We start from the raw sequence: 21829 nt of genomic DNA, 5'->3' as shown, positions 1-21829 counted from the left end.
TTAGGTGTCAATGTCATCAGGCATGCACACTCAATCAGGCAGCATGTAGAGACGTTTTTATGTTTTCTGATTTTCTTTCCTCTGCGTACAATCAATTTAAAAAAGTTGACTGTTTTGCTTAAATGCACTATGGTTCCTCTTTTTCTGTGGTAAATCTGGGCTTATATTGAGGCAGTGATTTGGGCATTTATGGGCTTACAGCATCTGACATCTGAGGCTACTCTCTAAATAAGATGCAGAGGAGTATTAACTGGATGTCCCTATTGCAGTGTAAGCGGGGGACCACTGAGCTGTTTCCCCAAGCACTGTTCTCTTAATATATGGAGTCATAGTTTCTGGTAAGCAAATAGAGCTCTATGTTCTGTGAAGGAGCATAGAAATCACCACAAGTATTGATGACACCTGTAGTTCACCCATCACAGGATTGTGGAGAACATCCGTTGAGTGGATTTTCTTGCACAGGTTGTGAATACATATCACTGTGTGATGTTAACACTTGTGTCATACAGTCATGGCCAAAAACATTAGCGCCCTTGCATTTCTGTCAGGTAATGCAATTTGCCCAGAAAATTGTTGCAATTCTAAATATTTAGGTACTCATTTCTTTGGTTTGCATTGGTATGACAAATGTAGAGAAACAAAAAAAGCCAAAATCTGACACATTCAATACAAAACTCCAAAAATGGACTGGACAAAGTTATTGGCACCCACATTTTAATATTTGGTAGCACACCCCTTGGACAAAATAAGGGAAAACAATTGCTTCCTGTAACCATCAATGAGTTTCTTACAACTCTCTACTGGAATTTTGTACCACTCTTCTTTTGCCAAATGCTTTAGGTCTCTCAGATTGGAAGTGTTCCTTTTTCCAACTGGTGTTTTGATATCGCTCCACAGAAGCTCTATGGGATTTAGATCTGGACATATTGCTGGCCAGTTCAGTACTCTCCATCGCTTTGTCTTAAATAATATCTGGGTGCTTTTTGATGTGTGCTTTGGGTCATTGTCCTGCTGTAAGATCCATGACCTCTGACGGAGACCAAACTTTGGCACGGGACCCTACATTGCACCCCAGGATTCTTTGGTGGTTTTCAGATTTCTTAATGCCATGCGCAAGGTCAAGACACCCAGTGCCTGAAGCAGCAAAGCAACCCCAAAACATCAGTGAACCATGGCTTCATTTATTTTTCTGAAAACAATAGAATGATGGGCTTTAGCAAAAAGCTGCAATTTTGTTTCGCCTGTCCACAGCACAGTCTCCCAAAAGGATTTGGGTTTCCTCAGAAAAGTTTTGGCAAACTCGATCAATTTTTCTCTTTCGTCAACATCCAGGGAGATTCGCTACAGTGCCATGGGCTGTAAACTTCTTGGCAATCTCATGCACAGTGGACACAGGAACATGAGGATCTCTGGAGATTGACTTGTAACCTTGAGATTGTCTATGCTTTTCCACAATTTTTGTTCTCAAATCCTCAGAAAATTCTTTGCTGCGCTCTCGCTCTTCTCCATGCTCCGTGTGGCACACAGACAACAGAAATGGGGGGTAAATTTTTCACCAATTTAAATGGCCGCCGATGTGATTTCTTTATTGTCAGCACCTGTTCATTGATACAAGCGAGTTTAATTACAAATTACAAGAGCATCAAAAATAGACTGGACAAAATTATTGGCACCTTCGCAAAATTGTAAGAAATAATTGCATTTCAAATTAGTGGAGTTTTGCGTGGAATGTATCAGATTTGGCTTTTTGTTTCTCCACTGTGTCATACCAATACAAACAAAAGAGATAAACATGAGAATGCCTAAACATTTGTAATTCCAATAACTTTCTGGGCGAAGTGGTGCATTATCTGAAAAATGCAGGGGTGCTAATATTTTTGGCTAGGACTATATTAATGTAATTGTGTATTTAGTATGCACTTTATAATCGAATACACGATTTAAAAGGATAGTGCAACGATATGTTGATATAAACTAGTTAGCACTCTAATAGATTGGGCATTGGGAGTAATGACCAGGCAATAAAGACAATGAAGGAGTAAAAATAAAAAAAAAAAACTCTGAAGTAGCATTTTCAAAACCCTCTGTGACCTGTATAATAAACTCCTTTTTTGGAACACAGTTTATTTATATTTAAATTAAATAAAAGATACTTGCCTATTTGATTCTTGGCTAAAACTTTTGAGGCCAAAAAAGATTCCACAGACGGTTAGGTCTGCAGCCGTAGATAAAATGTGTATAAAAGGTCTTTTTTTTTTTCAAGATTTGGAAAATTAAATGCATTACACACAGTGTCTACACCCAGCTTTAGCCACTGTACTCATCCACACACAGAGCTGTAACTGATGGGAGCCAATTGGATGTTTTTGGTGCAGGTGCACACATGTACAGTAACTTCAATGGTAACCTGTATGCTTTTTGAAAATACACCTTTTATGAAAAGGGTGATGAAATAAAATACAGCCGTGGCCAAAGGTTTTGAGAATGACACAAATATTAATTTTCACAAAAGTCTGCTGCTTAAGTTTTTATGATGGCCATTTGCATATAGGATGTTATGAAGAGTGATCAGATGAATTGCAATTGCAAAATCCCTCTTTGCCATGAAAAATAACTTAATCCCATAAAAAAACATTTCCACTGCATTTGTGAAGGCGGCTTCAGGGCACCCAAGAAAGTCCAGCAAGCGCCAGGACCGTCTCCTACAGTTGATTCAGCTGGGGGATTGGGCACCACTAGTGCAGAGCTTGCTCAGGAATGGCAGCAGGCAGGTGCGAGTGCATCTGCATGCACAGTGAGGCGAAGACTTTTGAAGGACGGCCTGGTGTCAAGAAAGGCAGCAAAGTCATCACTTTTCTCCAGGAAAAACATCAGGGACAGACTGATATTCTGCAAAAGGTACAGGGATTGGATTGAGGACTGGGGTAAACATTTCTCTGAGGAATCCCCTTTATTTGGGACATCTAGAAAAAAACCTTGTCCAGAGAAGAAAAGGTGAGCTCTGCCATCAGTGCTGTGTCATGCCAGCAGTAAAGTATCCTGAGACCATCCATGTGTGAAGTTGCTTCTCAGCCGAGTGGGCTCACTCACAATTTTGTTTAAGAACACAGCCATGAATAAAGAATGGTACAAAAACATCCTCCAAGAGCAACTTCTCCCAATCATCCAAGAACAGTTTGGTGATGAACAATGCCTTTACCAGCATGATAGAGCACCTTGCCATAAGGAAAAAAAATGATAAGTGGCTTGGAGAACAAAACCTAAATTTTGGGTCTGTGGCCAGGAAACTCCCCAGGAACCTAATCCCATTGAGAACTTGTGGTCAAACCTCATGAGGCGGGTGAACAAAACCCCCACAAATTCTGAAAAATTCCAAGCATTGATTATGCAAGAATGGGCTGCCATCATTTACGATGTTGCCCAGAAGTTGATTGACATCAGACCAGGGCGAATTGCAGAGGTCTTGAAAAAGAAGGGTCAACACTGCAAATATTGACTCTTTGCATAAACTTCATAAAATTGTCAATAAAAACTTTGCACACTAAATGAAATGCTTGTAATTATACTTCAGTATGCCAAAGTAAAATCTGACAAAAAGATCTAAAAACACTAAGGCTCCTTTCACACAGTAAGTCCGTCAAACGGACTCTGCTTTTCTCAGCGGGGGATCGATCCGCGGATCCCCTGCTGAGCAGGAGAATGACAGCTGTTCTCCGCACTGTGTGCGGAGACACAGCTGTCACAGCCCCATAGATCTCTATGGGGTAATCCGATGAGAACGGACCGTCGGTCCGTTCTCATCCGATCCACTGGACGGATGGAAAATAGGGTTTCCATCCGTCCAGATTTGACGGATCGGATCGGGTGTCAGCGGACATGGCTCCACTGCCATCCGATGCCCCATAGAGATGCATGGGGGGATCGTTCAGATCCGCCAAAAAACCGGACAGGCGGATCTGAACGGTCCGCCTGTGTGAAAGGGGCCTTAAGCAGCGAACTATGAAAAGCAATTTGTGTCAAAACGTTTTGGTCACAGTATTAAAAAAAATATTTAATGTACAACACATGTCCATTCTATTATTTCATCAGCCTGCTGTCATTGTCCTCATCGTTTCCCTGAAGCACTATACAACTTGTTTGATATGGTAATTTGAAGTTCGATTCTCAATCTCTTTTCGCTAGGTATCACCCACTCTTATTTTCAATAGTTTTATTGAGTTTTCATAAAGGATACAAACAACAGTGTTACACACTGCATAAGTAGAGTGTATACAAAGCCAAATAGGAGTCATATGTAATCTTGAACTAGAAGATAACATAAGTTCTAGACTTATAGTGGAGGTGCTATCCCCAATCCCCGGATACCCCATTTGGGAGCAAAACTATTATGGTGAGCGTGACAACAGTCAACCACAGCTAGGTGTCAAAATTTTTACGTTCAAAGATTATTTCTTTGAGAAACAAAAGAAGTATGCCAAGATAAACAAGTCAATGTAAGCAACATCAGGAATACGAACTCGCATATCCAGAGTACCAGAAACTAGGCATATAGCTGTGCAACTCCAAGGGCTCAAAAAAGGTTATAAAATACTTTTGATGTTATCATGGTAGATCCAGTTTATACCCGTTAGTCTGGTATGCTTAAAAATGTTGCCCTGTGTAGGGGAAGACTAGATAAACTCTATATAAGAAGCAAAAGTTTAGAAGGAAAGTAAGAAGAGAAAGAGCAGTAGAAGAGAAAGAAAAGAGGACCTAAAACTCACAGTGGACAATAGTGCTATATTGTCAACCAAGTGCGGGAGATAAGGGCATATTGACAATTTGCCCACGGCTCCCATGTTCGCTCAAATATTTTTTGTTCATCATTAACACCACTAGCCACTTTCTCATGCAGCATTATCCAGGATATCTTCTGTTTCATACGACGGATAGATACAGAGGGAGACAGAGGGAGACAGAGGGAGACTTCAAAGTTGTCAGCAACGGTGATCTAAGCTGCCAGCAACATAAAATAGACTAAACGTCTTGTGTGTCGTGGGACATTGCCTGGAGTGTTGTTGAGAAGGGGCGATAGAGGGTAATTGCTCTAGTTCAAGGCTTGTTAACTTTCGTATGAAAGAAAAAAAAACCCTGTTCCAGTAACTCCTAATCCTAGGGCACTCCCACCATATGTGGAGCATTTTTCCTCACAGAGAACACTAAAACAGTCCACCGATGACGATGGATACATCTTGGCTACGCAAGTGGGAACCAGGTACCACCTTGACAGTACTTTGACACTCGCCTCTATTAATGAGACATTCAATATACTCTTATAGGCGATATGAAGCCTGTAGTACCAAGATTCAGGTTCTATTTCAATACCGAGATCCCTCTCCCATGCCAACATATATGGGTGTTTTTTTAATGGCGAGTTCAGTAACGATGCATAAGCCATGGAGATGTCACCCCTGGTGCCCTGATCCTTCACACACCATTGTTCCTAAGGTTTAAATAAAGGAGGGTCCGAGGGGGGAATGGAAATCTGATAGAAAATGTGCAATTTGGTGAAAACTAAACCGTTCAGTGTAGGGCATCTCTAAGTTAGTAATTCAGTGGGGCAAAGTAAAGGGCCCTCTATGCAAATAAAAGTGTCCTATGCAGTAGAGACCCCTGTCCATCCACCATTTGAAGGCTCAAATCTCCATGCCCGGAGAGAAAGCTGGGTCCTGAAATAAGTAGTCCAACGGCTTAAAGGCGGAGACCAATGCTAGGTTAGTGTGCATCTGGTCCCACAACGCAAAGGAGTGGGACAGGGTGGGCACCATAATGGAGGGCCAAACCCCAGGGGGATGCCATAGGAGGAAATCTATAGTGTAGGAAGGAATCACTTGTCATTCAATGTTGACCCAATTGGGACGTTCCAGTCACAAGTATACAACGGATAATTGCGTAAGTTGTGCCACCTTAAAATATGCCCAGAAGTCCGGGTCCCCTAATCCTCCCATGGTTCTTGGCTTGTATAGTATATATGTAGATTGGAAATTAGTTAAGTCAATTCTAAGTGGGATAGGTAGGGAGCAGAACAAGAAGAGTAATTTAGGCAATACGGTAATTTTGACTGCCGCTATTCTACCTAGCCATGAAATGTCATGTGGTGCCAAGGCCGAGAGTAGGTCATCTAGGCAACGGTAAAAGGGGGGTAATTAGCCGAGTATAGTAATGCATAGGATGTTGTAAGAGAGATTCCCAGATATGGCAAAGCCCTGACTTGAAGACCCGATACACTAACAAATTCTCTTAGCATCCACGTTAGGTTGGGGAGAGAGGAAAGAGGGGAAGTGATGAACAGGAGGATATCATCCGTAAATAGTGCACACACTTATGTTCCTGTGCTTCGCATGCAACACCTTTGATGTCCGGATTATCTCTAATAGCTATCACTAGCATCTCTATCGCAATAGCAAAAAGCAAAGGGGGCACCCCTGACGAGTACAACCACTGCAGGGTCTCAATGGGAGTAGAGAGGAAGCCTGCCAGCCTAACTGTTGCCTGTGGGGACAAATATACAGTTCCCATGATACAAAGAAACTGCAGACCAAAGCCCCAGGTCTTTAAGATCTCAAACATACAGTCCGGTCCATAAATATTGGGACATCAACACAATTCTAATTTGGCTCTATACACAATGGATTTGAAATGAAACAAATAAGATGCGCTTTAACTGCAGACTTTCAGCTTTAATTTGAGGGTATTTAGTTCCAAATCAGGTTAAAGGTGTAGGAATTACAACAGTTTGTATATGTGCCTCCCACTTTTTAAGGGACCAAAAGTAATGGGACAATTGGCTGCTCAGCTGTTCCATGGCCAGGTGTGTGTTATTCCCTCATTATCCCATTTACAAGGAGCAGATAAAAGGTCCAGAGTTCATTTCAAGTGTGCTGTTTGCATTTGGAATCTATTGCTGTCAACTCTCAATATGAGATCCAAAGGGCTGTCACTATCAGTGAAGCAAGCCGCCATCAGGCTGATAAAACAAAACAAACCCATCAGAGAGGTCGCAAAAACATTAGGTATGGCCAAATCAACTGTTTGGAACATCCTTAAAAAGAAAACGCCGGTGAGCTCAGCAACACCAAAAGACCCGGGAAAACCACGGAAAACAACACCATTCACAACAGTTGGCCAGATCAAGAACACTCTCCAGGAGGTAGGTGTATGTGTGTCAAAGTCAACATTTAAGAGAAGACTTCACCAGAGTGAATACAGAGGGTTTACCACAAGATGTAAACCATTGGTGAGCCTCAAAAACAGGAAGGCCAGATTAGAGTTTGCCAAACATCTAAAAAAGCCTTCACAGTTCTGGAACAACATCCTATAGACAGATGAGACCAACATCAACTTGAACCAGAGTGGTGGGAAGAGAAGAGTATGGAGAAGGAAAGGAACTGCACATGATCCAAAGCATACCACCTCATCAGTGAAGCATGGTGGTGGTAGTGTCATGGCGTGGGCATGTATGGCTGCCAATGGAACTGGTTCTCTTGTATTGATTATTTATATTATAAATTATATTTATATTTATTAAATATAACGCTGCAAATAGTGGTGGAAGTCCTTACAGTGTTTAAACAGGAGAATTAATGGCCCTGTGGGTTGTGCGATACGACCATGAAAGAGATCGCATGACTCATGATTCCCAGACGGCATTTCCATCACCAGTAGCATCACTCACCCCATCACCAAGCTAACACGGTCCACCCTGATGCGAGGAAAACCTGGTCCACCGAAGCCTAGGACTCAGAAAAGGAAGAGAATGAGCATTAGAAAAAAGCAGATCAGGAAAGTCAAAACAGAATATAGAAACACAAACCATAACCTAGGGATAAGGAGTCTTCCCCAGCTTCGGGTAAAAGTTGGGTGCACTGTGATCCTGCGGGGTCCAGTAATCGGGCCACAAGCATGCAAATACAGGATTCTAGAATTGCTCAATTAGCGAAGGGTGAACGACAGACCAAACGACAGAAGAAAGGAGAAAGCCCATCTGTATTTGAGGGATTTGCGCGTTCGAACCGGTAAAAGGGGTTTTAATGATCTGCGTTTCTGGGCTGTAAAAGGGGAAATGTCTCTGAACACTTGCACTGTGTGCCCCATGATGGAAATGGATGACAGCTCCCTAGATTTTTGCATGATCAGTTCCTTGGTTTTAGAATAGTGGGGCTTTACAATGATATTACGTGGAGGCCTGTCAGGTCGCAAAGGTTAGAGAGCTCGATGAACCCTATCCACATCCAGACGATGGTCAGGCAAGTCTGGCAAAAGTTCTGCCATAAAAGTATGTACTGTAGTTTCCACGTCTTTCACAGACTCAGGTAGGCCACGAATGCAAAAATTATACCTGTGAGATCTGTTCTCCAACTCATCTACTTTGGCAGGTGCTTGCTCAAGCTTCTGTTGCAAGGTTTCAATACAAGCAGTTTTCTGATTTGTGCGGGCTATAGTGGTTTCCAGCTTCTGTTCAACAGACTCAATCCTGGTCCTGTATTAGGGACTCAGTGGAGGCTGGTGACTTGCTGCTGTAAGGGGGATGTACCCACTGCCGACCGTGGTCCATGGTGCTGTGAAGGCATAACCGCCTGCATTGAGATCCCCAAGGGCTCCAGGGGTGAGTGGCATTGTTGCGGCCGCCGCCATTTTGTTGGAGGCTGCCGGGCTCAAGAACCATTGCGCTAATCACTGCCTACTGCCACCTACGGGAGCTAGGGGATCTCCCAAGTTAGTGCCACTGATACGCCCGGTCTCGTGTCCGCAGGGCCGCTGAGAGAGGCTTGGGGTGGTCAGCCAGGTGCGCAGCTCCCAGTTCACCCTGCCATCTTGGAAACTGTACACATGTGCCCTCTCACCCACTCTTATGTAATCATGTTTAGATCAACACAAGATGAACATTACATAATATGATGCTGGACCTCTAATCAAAGCAAAAAAATGTTTTCTTTTTCTAAGTAGAAGAGTGACAACCTGCCATGTATCACTGTCTGAGTCCCAGCTGTGAAGATCCACTTTTTCGATTTATTCTGGCAAGGATTCCAAAATCCAAGATTTTTTATTGAAAAAGAGGTGAATCCTCCAATGAGGACACAGATCTGATAACTGTCCAAGAACAGGTTTCCCTCACTTCCTGTTATTTCTACAGGAAGGGAAAAAAGTGAGATCTCTGCAATGAAATAAGGATTTCAGAAAATGGGGTTTTAACCTTTCCCTGATTAAAAAAAAAAAAAAAAAAGTTAAACATTCAATTTACTTTAAATTGTGTATACTTGTGTATTTAGTATTCCTTAATCAGCATAGTACCCACGACATGATTGCTAAGAAAATACAGTATGTACAAATTTAAATTTGTATCAACACACTGGTCTCTGTGATATTGAAGCATTTACACAGCACCCTAACCTGTAGCTACCTTTTCTAATAGTAATATAAAAAAAAAAAAAAAAAATTCAAAATAAAGTTGTCAAAGCCAAATATTTAAACTGGTAAATACAATTATAATATACAGTATTAAGAATCTGTTTACCTTTACAGCTATGAACGCACAATACAACTCAAGCGTCAGCTGTATATCCGCTTTCGCAACATTCGTGTCATTAGTAAAATGGAGAGCACTCTGCCAAGTTCTGTGTATAGTATGATAACGTGATCAGTAGCAGTGTCCTTTCAGCTATAAAAATCAAATGTACGCCAATAATTAAGTTGCAATAAAAGTTTATAGACTGCGGCAGCTGGATAAAGCAATAATGAAACCCAAAAAAATAAATAAGGTTAATTACTTGTTAGAACAAAAAATAAGTATTTTGACTTTTTACACAGTATTAATCCTCTACCTTAACAAAATTGGCATTATAGTTTTTGCTAAGAGATATCAAACTGGATTAATTTGCATAGCACTACTTCTTTATTGCACAATTTATAATTCCAATGTAACTTTCCATGCTGCGGAGCTCTCTCAGCTTGGCAGATCTTGTGGGTACCTAAACAAGGACCCTAAAAGCTTCCTCTGTTTATGTTGAGGTGTGCTAAAGATGTCACACCCTCCAACTCAGCAAATCAGAGGAAGCTTTGTATTCATTCACAGAATACAAAGCTGCCTATGAATAGATGAGCACCACTCTGTTTTGTTCCGAGTGTGAGATGGAATTCTCCATTTCACATCTGGAACCCAGCACTGCGTACTGCGTGCAGCTGAAGCTTAGAGCCACTGCAGCACTTAGCGAAGGAAATAGTTTGTTTAGACCAGCCTGGTCCAAACTAAAGTCCCAGTAAACTTGGAGATCAGCTTTAAGGCAGGATCACCAGATGTTCTAATAAAAGCTGCAGATTTAATAAGACTGAAAACAACTTTTGAAATTACATTACCATGGTAAAGCGGCTATATGAGATTTCAGTGAGTCAGTATACATCTACTTTAATGATATTATGATATATATTATGAAAGCAATTTCATCTTTAAAGGTCCAATAAAAATAATTTGGAAAAAACACTAAGAACTGCAATTATAAGGTTTAATGCAAGATAAATATGAATTTTCTTTAGTGTTTCTTTCAGTGTTGGTAGCACTCATAAATACCATGGATTTCATTAGCAGAGCATGAGAACTACAACAGCTAATTATTATTGATGGAAAGCTGCCAGGGTGTAATAAAACTCAAGTTAAGGACAAAGACCTGAATGTGCAGTCGGAATGACCCCTGAGATTGAATTTATAGACGTTTTCCATCCTTACTGGAAGGAAAGAGTTTATTTTACTTACAAGACGAAGACAAGCTGTATTTTTAGCTTCTAAATACAGGATTGTGCCTTCTATAAAGGGCCAAGAGCCTTACAGACACTGTGTAAATACAGAGTGCCAAGAATATAGTCTGTGTTTTTAGAACCTAATTTAGCAGGAGAAAATGTGGCTCATCTTTCTATCATACAGTAAAAACTGTGGGGGTTCCAGTGGGTAAAGAAGTGAAACTACTATTAACATCACATTCTGTTTTAAGTCACGATAAAATGAGGATTTACCGGGTTATTTGCATCACCAAAGAAATACTTGGAACAAAGTACATCCAAGGTCAGGGGGTACACATTGCAGCCCTGACTGTAGATTTTCAAAATCAATGTTAAGTGTGCTATCCTTACTGGGCACCGAACCCCTCCCCCTGCCCCTCTAATACTGCATACTTACCTGTCACTGCTTCGCCAAATTCTTTGCTAATGTATAGTGCAGCAAAGTTTTGTTTTTAAAAATATTCCAGGAGAAAGTAGGACTGTGCTGCGTTGAGCAGGTGGCATAATGTGTAGTGGCAACAGGAAAGCATATGCCATTCAATATAGTGTAAGCGCAGCACTCAAATGTGTCACAAATAAATCATGTAAACATAATGGCAACTCCCACTGATTAAGTGTAGTGGCGAAACGCATCCGTGGAGCCTATGAGAGAGTGAGGCGATCACGCCACCCAGGACCCGGAAGTGGATATTTCACACAAGGGGAAAAGTTATGTTGGCATTTTCACATGACTCGTTTTTACACTGGCTTTGTGGGTACCTTTTCATTGTTTTATTAAACTGGCTGCTTTGAAATACTACACCATGAGAGTTTTTTCTTCCTTTTGATTTAGAACGGATATCGTGAGTCTTATAAGGTGAGTCTTGTCTGGAGGTCTGCTTATAGCATATGCAAAATAAAGCGTTTGACCATCCGTCATAAATGATCTTACCTTCTGGTAAGGTGCATTTGATTCATTATAGCACATTGAGTGGTGGAGGCTTTTTCCATCTCTACTTTGTTCTACTAAAAGAGACTTCAATCTGGAGGACTCAACGCCAGTTTTTTTTTTTGAGTTGTATACTTTATATGAATTCATGAACAATTTTCAACATGCCTTTAGATACGCAGCTTTCATTTATTTATTTTGGATGCTTTTTTTTTATTAATTTCATATATTTAGGTTTGCTCAGGATTAGGTTTTCATGATTTATTTCTGACACACCTTTGAGCGCTGCACTTGCAGTATATCGATTATTTGGGTTTGAATCAAGGCCTTTAGTGCTGGCAGCTATTTCTATACCTAATAGCAGAGTTCCCTCCTTTTTGTTTAGAAGCATATGCCATTACAGAACTGCTGGTAGATAGGATTAAAGCTCACTAGGGACAATAGAAGTGCACTTAAAAAAAAAAAAAAACTACAAATATCTGAACAGAATTATCTAAAACACAATTCCCTCTGACCCAGTCACTAAACAAATATACAGTATGCTTAAATAAAAGCTTCTCTAGGTCCTACTCTACAATTTGAACACTAGGAGGAGATAAGTAGCAATGCCAACAAAACATATGTAATATAAAATTCCATATAAAATTCCTTCTCAGTATTATACTACAGAGCTCCCCTATATCAATAAAACCGCAATTCAATCAAGGTTCTGGAGATGCCAGACATATAGGTAGTATATGTCATATTTAATGGGAATGCTCTAAAATATAGTCCTTTTCAGCAGGTTACCAAATCTTTCTTTTTTTTTTTTTTTTAATTCCATATGTATTGATGAACATACATGTTACAGAAGATTTGACAAGAAAATACACCATAGCCAGAACAAAAAGAAGGATTTTACGTTTAGCCACTATAACCATCATGACAATATTGCAACAGAACAGACAAACCTTTAAGGGAAATCAGCCTAAATGAAGTAAAGCTGATGAAAAAAAACAAAATCAAACTAAGGCACTTAACTGTAGCAGCATAACTGGTAAATCAGCAACATACAGCCAACTAGGCTTGCTTGGTGTCCAGTGTTTGACATAGCCTCAGGGAGGCAAATAGTCAAAACTTGTCGAATATTAGTCATACAAAACAGAGTGAAAAAACAAAAAAATATGAAAAATTAGCAGAGAAGTATGACCCAACTTTGAGGAAACCACTTAAGCCCAAGCATGACTACAGCACGTCATTGTCACAGCAGGGACAAAAAACAAAAAAAAAAAAAAAATGGAAGGTTCTTTAAAGGAGGAGATAGTTTAAGAGCAAGAGCAGAGTGGAAAAGAAGGTCTTGAAGAAAGGGGGAAGTTTGAAAAGGAAGGGTGGTGAACAGAAAGGTAAGAAAACCAGGTCACCCTCCAAGGACCAGGCGCCACCTGCAATCCGGGGGCAAAGTGATGACTTTCAGGTGGCTCAGTCAGGATCTGGCCCAGATTGGGACAGAGCCTATAGACAGCCATTGGTACAGGTAAATTATCTCCAGGGCCTCCACCGCTCCCTGAACTTTTCCCCAGGATTGTTTAAGGTGGCAGTCAGGTCCTCCACATGGCATACCACAGGACCCTACTTGGAAGCTGCGTCTGCTTCACCAGATGTATAGTTAGTGATTGTTTTTATTTCCAGAAGGGCATCTACAACAGGTAAAGGAGGCATGCCGCTGGGTTCCCACTCAGGTCTACCATGATCAGGTGCTAAATTGTGGCCAAAAGGGCCCTAAAATTACGTAAATGCCCAAAAATATGAGACATTGTACCTACTGCTTGATTGGAGCGCCAGCAAGTGTCGGAACGCCGCTATCCATTTTATGGAGCAAGTATGGTACACAGTACCATCTTGAGAGACACCCCAAAGCTTAGTACTTATTAGCTATGGATGATTTGTGGGCCAAAAGGAAACATTTTTCAACTTGTTTGGGTGTAAACTGTGTCCCAAAGTTCTGTTCCCATTGATGTACATATGTCGGAGTTTTGTCATCCGTGGGCTCAGCCAGATAACCATAAAACCAAAACTCTTTTTGATCAGTTACTTGACCAGTCAATACCTATATAAACACATTTATGATGTTCATAACATGAAATACATTACATCAAGATTAAAAAACTTGGAAGAGTTTGGTTTCCATGGAAATTCATGACTTTCTCTGGAGGATCCTTATTTCTTACCACCACAGTCTCACTCCTACCATCACTTAGCAAAGGGCCTAATATGTGCAACAGGAGAGGGTGTAGATACCTCCCTTTCCTTTCCTACCACCTTACCCCACATTTTTTACTCCGTTCTTTAGATGGTTACTATACTACCTTTGTACTCTTCATCAGCGTATCATTTCTCTGTATTCTTTTGCATGATAATCACCAGATCTGCACCCTGCCCTGGCTATACAACAGTGTAAAGAGAATGAACACATACTCTCTTTATGGTGATACTTTATCTATACATTAAACAATGTTTTATATTTGCATTCTCAATGTACTATTTGCACTGTATCTTGCAAATATGTTAACTTGTACTGCACTATAAAAAAAATAAAGTTAAATAATTAGTTTTTAAAAAAAAAAAAAAAAAAACACGCTACACTTGACAAGTGTGTAGGTGGTTTCCTGCTCGCAGCATTTTTACCACTGTTCAATACCACATCTATAAAAGATTTCACTCTCCAGCACATGACTTCTTGAGCTCTCAATGGTACAAGCATGAAATGACCACATAAGGAGAGAAACAAGGGAGATGCCACTAACAAACTGTTAGTAAAGATGTGGATTCCAGAGCGGTCATCTGTTCACTTGAAGACCTGGAACTCAAAGGACCATTTCAAGTGCGCTTTTCTAACATCCCCACACAGAATTCACTAATGGACAGTTAATACAGTATTTCTGTCCCTGGCAATATTGAGAGAATTTAATTCAAATAGATGGTTTCTCGGCTAAAAGGAAATTATGGGGGTGGAGGTAAAATCACCAATAAAGACTTGATTAAGAAATTAAAATGGTAACTGTAAAAGAAAAAACACCACACTATTGTTTGCTCAGGTTTATATAAATCCATTCTGTCACTTGATGATCACTATTATACAGAACACTAGATCTTAACTACCATAAAAGAAAAAAAAAAAAAAACTGCTCATCCACATGTTCACATAAATACAGGATAGGTAGGAGAATAGTCCAGATAAAAAAATAAAAAATAAATAAAAACTGTAAAATTAGCTTGATAGACCAAATGGTAGAATTTCACGGTCTTAGTCAGCACCTTAAGGTCCCATGCACTAGGGATTTAGTTAACTTTCCTAGACTTCTTTCCTCCTGGCAACAGAGTTTTGGCAGGAAAAAACGCTCATGTGTAACATGTTTAGTTGTGTTTGGGTGTTAATCTCATTGGTCAATTTTTTTTCTCACCACTAAAAATTCATGATCAAGCATTAAATGCGCCTAGCATTTTTTTCTGCCAAAAGGCCACTGGTCCTGGGCACACTGGCATTTTTTTTTTCTGCCTCTAAACATCTATACATGTGCATGGACCCAAAGGCTATATATATATATATATATATATAAATAAATATAAGCATCATAAAAAGGTCCAGTGCTTATGAGGCATAAAATCCACAAACATCTTATCTGAAAAAGTACAATCCTACATGCTGCACAATTAAAAACAATCCTTTATATGCACACATGAGTAGCCAGTGGCAGATCTGGTCTTTAAAGTATCAAAGTAAGACTTTTTAGTAAAGACTAAAACAATACGGCCACCCACTGCAATACAGTTCAATCACAGAGAAGAGAAAGCTTACCGTAAAATTTTCCTGTGATTTGTAATTCTCATCCAGGTATACTCGAGCTCGGTTGTACTCTTTCATGGCATCACTCGAAAGCAGATCTCTGAAATCATGAACATATAGTGTGATTCAAAGGACTTTAATATGCAGAGTTAAGTTTCAAACCGTTTACTCTGTAGACACTTTAGTGGCAAACCTGAAATCTGAACACCAACCTGTTCTATTGTAAAGACATATACCGGTTTGCGTCAAAGTCAGTAGTGATTAACACTGCAATGTTGTCTGATGGAATCAAAGTTCCTATTTTGCTTAAAATTACACAATTACTGATGAAAAAAAAATGTGTACTGGTTCCCATAACAGATTAATGATGGCTCTTGGAGCCAAAAGTCAGAGGTGAAAGGCCGTATGAGATCTGGAGTGTTGCTGGTCTGTTCTGCTGGACTGTCTTTTGATAATCTGATAACTATGACAAAAAAAATATCCAATTAGGTGCATAAAAGTTCTAAATAATGACAGCATGCAGGTAAAAAAAATCTAAACACACAGTGTTTTGTATTTGACAATGCGACGCATGCATTGGAGCTGTAAGCTAGTATACATTATCGGCATGCCGCCAGTTGACAGGGCAACATCCGTTAGATCTCAGGCAGTCTTTCATCTGAATCTCAACTGAGAGTCATCATTAGGCAGAGTAAAGCAAAATATGATAACAAAAAGGTAAATCTTTCAAAAGTAAAGTTGGCATAGATGGCCAACTGATCTAAAAAAAAAAAACTGAACAAGTTATTTTATTTCGGACAGTGGGGTCTCCTCCATTGTCAGAATAAACCAATCAGCACTGCAGCAGTAGCTGCAGGCACTGATTGAACAAAAATATCCCCGTGTCCGAACACAACAGCCAAGCGGGGAGATCCCTGTAGTAACATCGCATAGTTCGTACAGAAGCCCCTCCCGAGCGCTTCAGGTTTTTTTTTTTTTCGTTCAGCCCGGTGAGTTGAATGAGAACAAAAAAACGAATAGTGTTTACCAGACTTAAGTCTACACAATGATCATAATTTTAGACAAAATATTCAAATTCTTGCATACGTTTGTAACTCTCTCACTTTCTTTCCCAGCAAGACTGTGGAAGTGGTATTGTATATCATTGTACGATTAGATGTGGCATATTTTTTTTAAGTATTTTTGATACCCAAGAACAAAATGATTACATATTGCAGCTTGCCAAACCTTCCTAGGGGTAGTAAAAGCCAACTACAAATATTTTTTAAAATTCTGCCTCCCTGCATTGCCTGTATAAAAAAGATCCGTGTATATACCCGCTTTTTAATCCTCTCTGGTGTTGTCACATTATCCAGCAGGTCCAACTCCACTGTGTAAGGGAGGACTCAACAAGGGCTCTAAATTTATTACATCACCTGCTGGCGCACATAGCCCCTCCATTGTCAGCGCTCCCTCCTCTGCCGTGCAGCAGCCGTTCAATTACATAGGTGAGCCAAAGCTGCTGAACCACTTGGAGCAAAATAGAAAAACAAAAAAAGGTATTTCGAGAGATCTTTTTATACAGGCTATAGAATTGGAAGGAGGAGGAGGCAGCATTTTTTGGAATACTTAGTAAAACTCATCCTTCACTTTAAATATGATTCAATACCAATTCCAAAAAAGGTGGGTCGTGGTTTAAAATCTACATAAAAACTGAATGCAATAATTTGCAAATCTCTTTAAGAAAAAAATAGTTTAATTTTGAAATTGACGGCAGCAACATGTCTAAAAAAAGTTTGGACAGGGCAACAAAAAGCTTTAAAATAGGTGGTACTAACAATGAAGAGCTGGAAGAACTTTTTGCTGCTAGTTCAGTTAACTGGCAACAGGTCAGTTAACACGTAAATATGAAAGGATCGCTGCTACTCCTGACTTGACCAGGTGAATAAACGATAAAATAGCCACCTCAACCTACATGTGTAAACCAAACCACACACCCTGATGCATTTCACCTGTCCACTGAGGCTTAGCTATAGGGTTTGGTAGAGACCTGTACACTCACTATAGTTTTATCACTTAGCTAGTCGGGAGTAGCGGCGATCCTTTCCTATTTACATTTACTAACCCCCTGGTTTGGTATTAGGACAAGCCCCCTCTCCATGTTCTGGGACACAGGGATATTCTTTCACCTCGACTTCGATCAACTCCAAAAGCAACCAAACAGGTTGCAGGCCAGTTAACATGATTGGGTATAAAAAAAAGGGCCTTGGAGAGTCAAGAGAGTCTCAGAAGTAAAGATGAGCAGAGGTTCACCAATCAACGAAACGCTGCACCTAAAAATTGTCAAACAATTTCAGAATAATTTTCCTCAATGTAAAATAGCATTGACATCAATACATCCTGATATACAGTACAAAACATCAGCAAAAAATTCTGAGAACCTATAGAAAATTCTGTGCACAATAGGTTTTCTATTGTGAATAAAAATTTGGGCTTATGAGATTTGCAAATCATTGCATTCTGTTTCCATGAAGATTTTACACAGTGTTTCAACTTTTTGGGAATTAGGGGGTGTTGATGCAGGAGATTTTTTTTTTTTTTTAAGGCCAAGAACATTTTTAGCAAGTACAGAAAGTTCTTGCTGTGAGGTAAATTGCTCCATATGGCGGTCAATGGGAAACATGCCCCCCCCCTCCCCAGAGAGCTGAAATAATCATTGGTGTCACTGCTTACTTGCAGTATCTGAGAAGCAGAAATTGTTATTTGCTCTACAGACTCCTAACAAGCACTGGAAGAACCCCAGCTGAGAAAGGCTGCCCTAGACACTTGCCAATGAAGACAAGCTTAAACTGTGCAATTATTCGAAAGTATGTAATCACTAAAGCAAACACAAGAGGGAGCCATCTCACCACATATATAAAAGTTCAGTGAACGAAACGGAGAGCCTGATAAATTGAACACATTTATTGGAATGACAAGATTAATATTATATTGTGTGAAGTGCAAAGCTTTTACTGAGCCCTCTGGAATGGAACAGCTAAAAAGTATTTTTTTTTACAAAATTACATATTAATTTCACACAGTTATCAGACGAGTGCTGAAGAACAATTTTGCAGAAAATGAAATCTATTTGTAGATCTGTTGGAACCGAGGAACACGTTCAGGATATTTGTATTGCTAAACAAGCAGCGGGGATGCAGATTTTAGCCACAAGGTGGTCTAGAATTAACAACTTTGTAACAGGAAAATAAAAGTGAAATCTCATACGGCTACATACATGGTTTATATACAGGATTTTCAATACAGCCTGTGCTGTTAGGGATGGGAATTTAGCTTTACTCTTCTGTATGCTACCTGTGAAATATGGAAATGAGAAATGTCCCTTCCATTTCTACTTCTGTTAGATGGGAATTAACGAGAAAATCTCCCAAGACCCATTGAGCAAATTGACAGAGGTTCTTAAACCTCCCACAACTGATGTCTGCAAAGCTCTGGAACCAACAAGCAGAACCAGCAGAAAGGCACCAATGAGCTTTCTCAGTCTCAACCAGGGCTCCTCCAGACATTGCTAGGGGTTTCTTGAGCTGTGACCACTTCAACTCACTTCCTACCAACCTTCTAATGGTTCCGGGGGCCAATGTCGCCCACTGAGCAGAACACATGGCACCAATGATCTTTTAAATTGATAAGGCTAGCATTCTGAACACCACGGTAATGGAGGCATTCTGAACACTGACTTCAATGGAAGGGGAATTTTCCCACTGAGCCCTGGTGAACTCATTTTAACAGAGTTCAGAGACCTGAAAGTTCTTTTAAAGGTTCCCTATAGAGTAAGAAAGTTCAGAAAGGCTGACACAGACATTCAAAAAGTGTTACAATTATACATGGGATTAATATAATATGTCACAATAAAGTGACTGTAAATGTATTTATTTTAATAAAAATAAAAAATTTATACTTACCTGCTCTGTGCAATAGGGTTGCATGGAGCTGGCCCATTACCTCCTCCTCTGGAGTCTGCTGCTGCCGAGAATGTTCACTCTTGGTCTCCTCTGAGTGCTGAGGGGGCACCCACTTGGGGGCTCTCCATATATAAAGTGCCCTCCCCCCCCCCCCCCTGCTCCGTTCTCACAGAATTTGACTGACAGTAGCCTATCGCTCCCTTTGCTGTCTGTGAGACCAAGAAAAGAGCGGTGCTGCAGCTGGATACAGAGCTGGATTGAGTTCCCAGTCAGGTAAGTGTTTGGGGGGGGGGGGGGAGAATCTGCTTGCAAGTAGTGGGCCTTTTTTTTACCTGAATGCATAAAAGATATTAGGGTAAAAAAAAAAAAAAAAAAGGCTTTAGAACACTTTAAGCATTTTTTGTGTATCATTGTGTCAAAGATTCACCTTGGAAAAAAAAATATGGTGCAGTCAAGAGGGCCCATGGAGCTTGGTTTCCGTGAGCTCTCATTCCGGTTATGTCAGGGTGCGTTTAGCCGTTAAGGTGTCTTAGCTTCTATGCCAGGACGAGAGGATTATTCAGAATTGTACTTTTTTGGACAGGCTTGGGGGGAAGCAGAGATTAGCCTACAGATATCATGTAAATTTAGCTTCATTTTACCTAAGTTGGACAATGTTTTTTACACTACTCGGGTCCTGTGATTTCACAAGAGTTGCCACCAACATTTTTCTCTGCCATACAAAGAATCACATAAATTCATAGGGTAAGACTAACAAAAGCAACAGATTTTCAGTAGAACGGTTTTCTATGCCAATCACACCTATACAAAAAAGGAAAATAACTTACTTGACCAGTTTGTCCACGTGAGACATAGACGCTTCATAATTCTTCCCACCAACTTCCTGACAATGCAATGATAAAAACTGTGGCTTCTGTGCATGCACAGTCTGAAAAACAAGCAAGATACACAACTATGAGCAGATATTGCTGACAAACCTGTAATATAGAACAAAAGTACAATACCAGTGGGGCAAACATCAAATTTTTGCAACATCCATTTTGCATCATACATTGTGCACCACAATGCCCATTAAAACATCTACAGGTGGATTACGAACAAGATAGGTTCTGTAGATTTGCTCTTAAAGTGGATATAAACCAAACTCGTGAAATTTGACCTGGGCACATACATCTACATACCTCCCGACTTTTCGAGATTGGAATGAGGTACACCTATTAGCAAAAGTATGTAGGTATAGGACACACCCCTGCCACGCCCCATTCAAGAAGAACTATGCTAAAAAAAAAAAATGGATTAAACACACAAGTGCTTTTTTTTTTTAGCACTACTATTCCTTTATACTGGCTTTTGAAATTTACAAATGCAGCAATATAGAAATTGGTTTAGCAGTAGGAAACACTTTTTGAAACTATACAACTATATAGATTGGACCAAAATGAGGGACACATGAGGAGGAAAGAGGGACTTTTTTCTGTACGAGGGACAGTCCCTCGAAATATGACAGTTGGGAGCTATGCATCTGTAGTGTTTACTTATTGCTCTCCAAAACCCTAAGTCCCATGTCTTTCTTCTGCGCCGTTCCTCAGTTATCAGCATGATATTTTCTGACAAGTTCTCAGACACGCAAGATAAAAGCAGCTGGAAATTTGTGTCGGGGTGGGTGCACAGAGATTAGCAGGGAGCTGGTGTATTCACAGCACTGCAGGTTTCTCCCTTCCTCTCCCTATGTGATCTAAAGATCTCTCTAAATACCTTTTTTTGTTTTTCTATTTTCCTCCAATCAGCTGTCACACAGTGTATGCCAAGACTCCACACACAGTGCCGGAACAGGGAGAAATAATTCTAACACCATGTTGACTTTCTAAACAATATAGAAATCTGAAGACAGCAGATCAAAAAAACTTATGTGGGGAGATTTCATCTGTGGCTGTTCATTTCACTGGGTACATGTTAGGGTTTACATTCACTTTCAAGTTGGAACAGGTACATTCCAGCCAATTAGGTTGGGATACCCTGGGGAAGGGTTAACTGGCCATGCAATGAAGTGGGATTGCCGACAGATCCGGACAGTAAGTGGCAGCATGCGGTGAGCAGCAAGATGGCCGCCCGGCGGTTTCCAGGACCAGCGTGTTATCACGCTGCCTCCGTTCTTAAGTATGAGTCTTATGCAAGTCATAGGTTTGTAACTTGGGGACTGCCTATATAGTCTTCAGACTTTCAGCAATTCTACTGTAAAGAGTTGTGTTGGAAAAAGGACATAAATGGGACAGACTGTAGCTGCTAATCTGCTAAATAACCCAAGCGCTAACTCTATCGGGAATAGTG

The 21829-nt window shown here is 40.3% G+C and overlaps 1 protein-coding gene across 2 annotated transcripts in view; it reads right to left on the bottom strand.

Moving 5' to 3' along the window:
- INPP5A (inositol polyphosphate-5-phosphatase A) overlaps positions 1-21829 on the bottom strand; it is a 734986-nt gene that overhangs the window by 472792 nt on the left and 240365 nt on the right. For both annotated transcript variants that reach the window (XM_082269250.1, XM_082269249.1), the window contains exons 3-4: positions 20329-20429; positions 15573-15660 (exon numbers count right to left, since the gene is read on the bottom strand). In XM_082269250.1, coding sequence (XP_082125376.1) covers positions 15573-15660; positions 20329-20429 — 189 coding nt within the window. The remainder of the gene's footprint in view (positions 1-15572; positions 15661-20328; positions 20430-21829) is intronic.

The sequence above is a fragment of the Pelophylax lessonae genome, assembly GCF_965119305.1.
Source record: "Pelophylax lessonae genome assembly, chromosome: 9".
Taxonomy (NCBI): Eukaryota; Metazoa; Chordata; class Amphibia; order Anura; family Ranidae; genus Pelophylax; species Pelophylax lessonae.
This window is presented reverse-complemented; position numbering and strand designations above follow the sequence as displayed.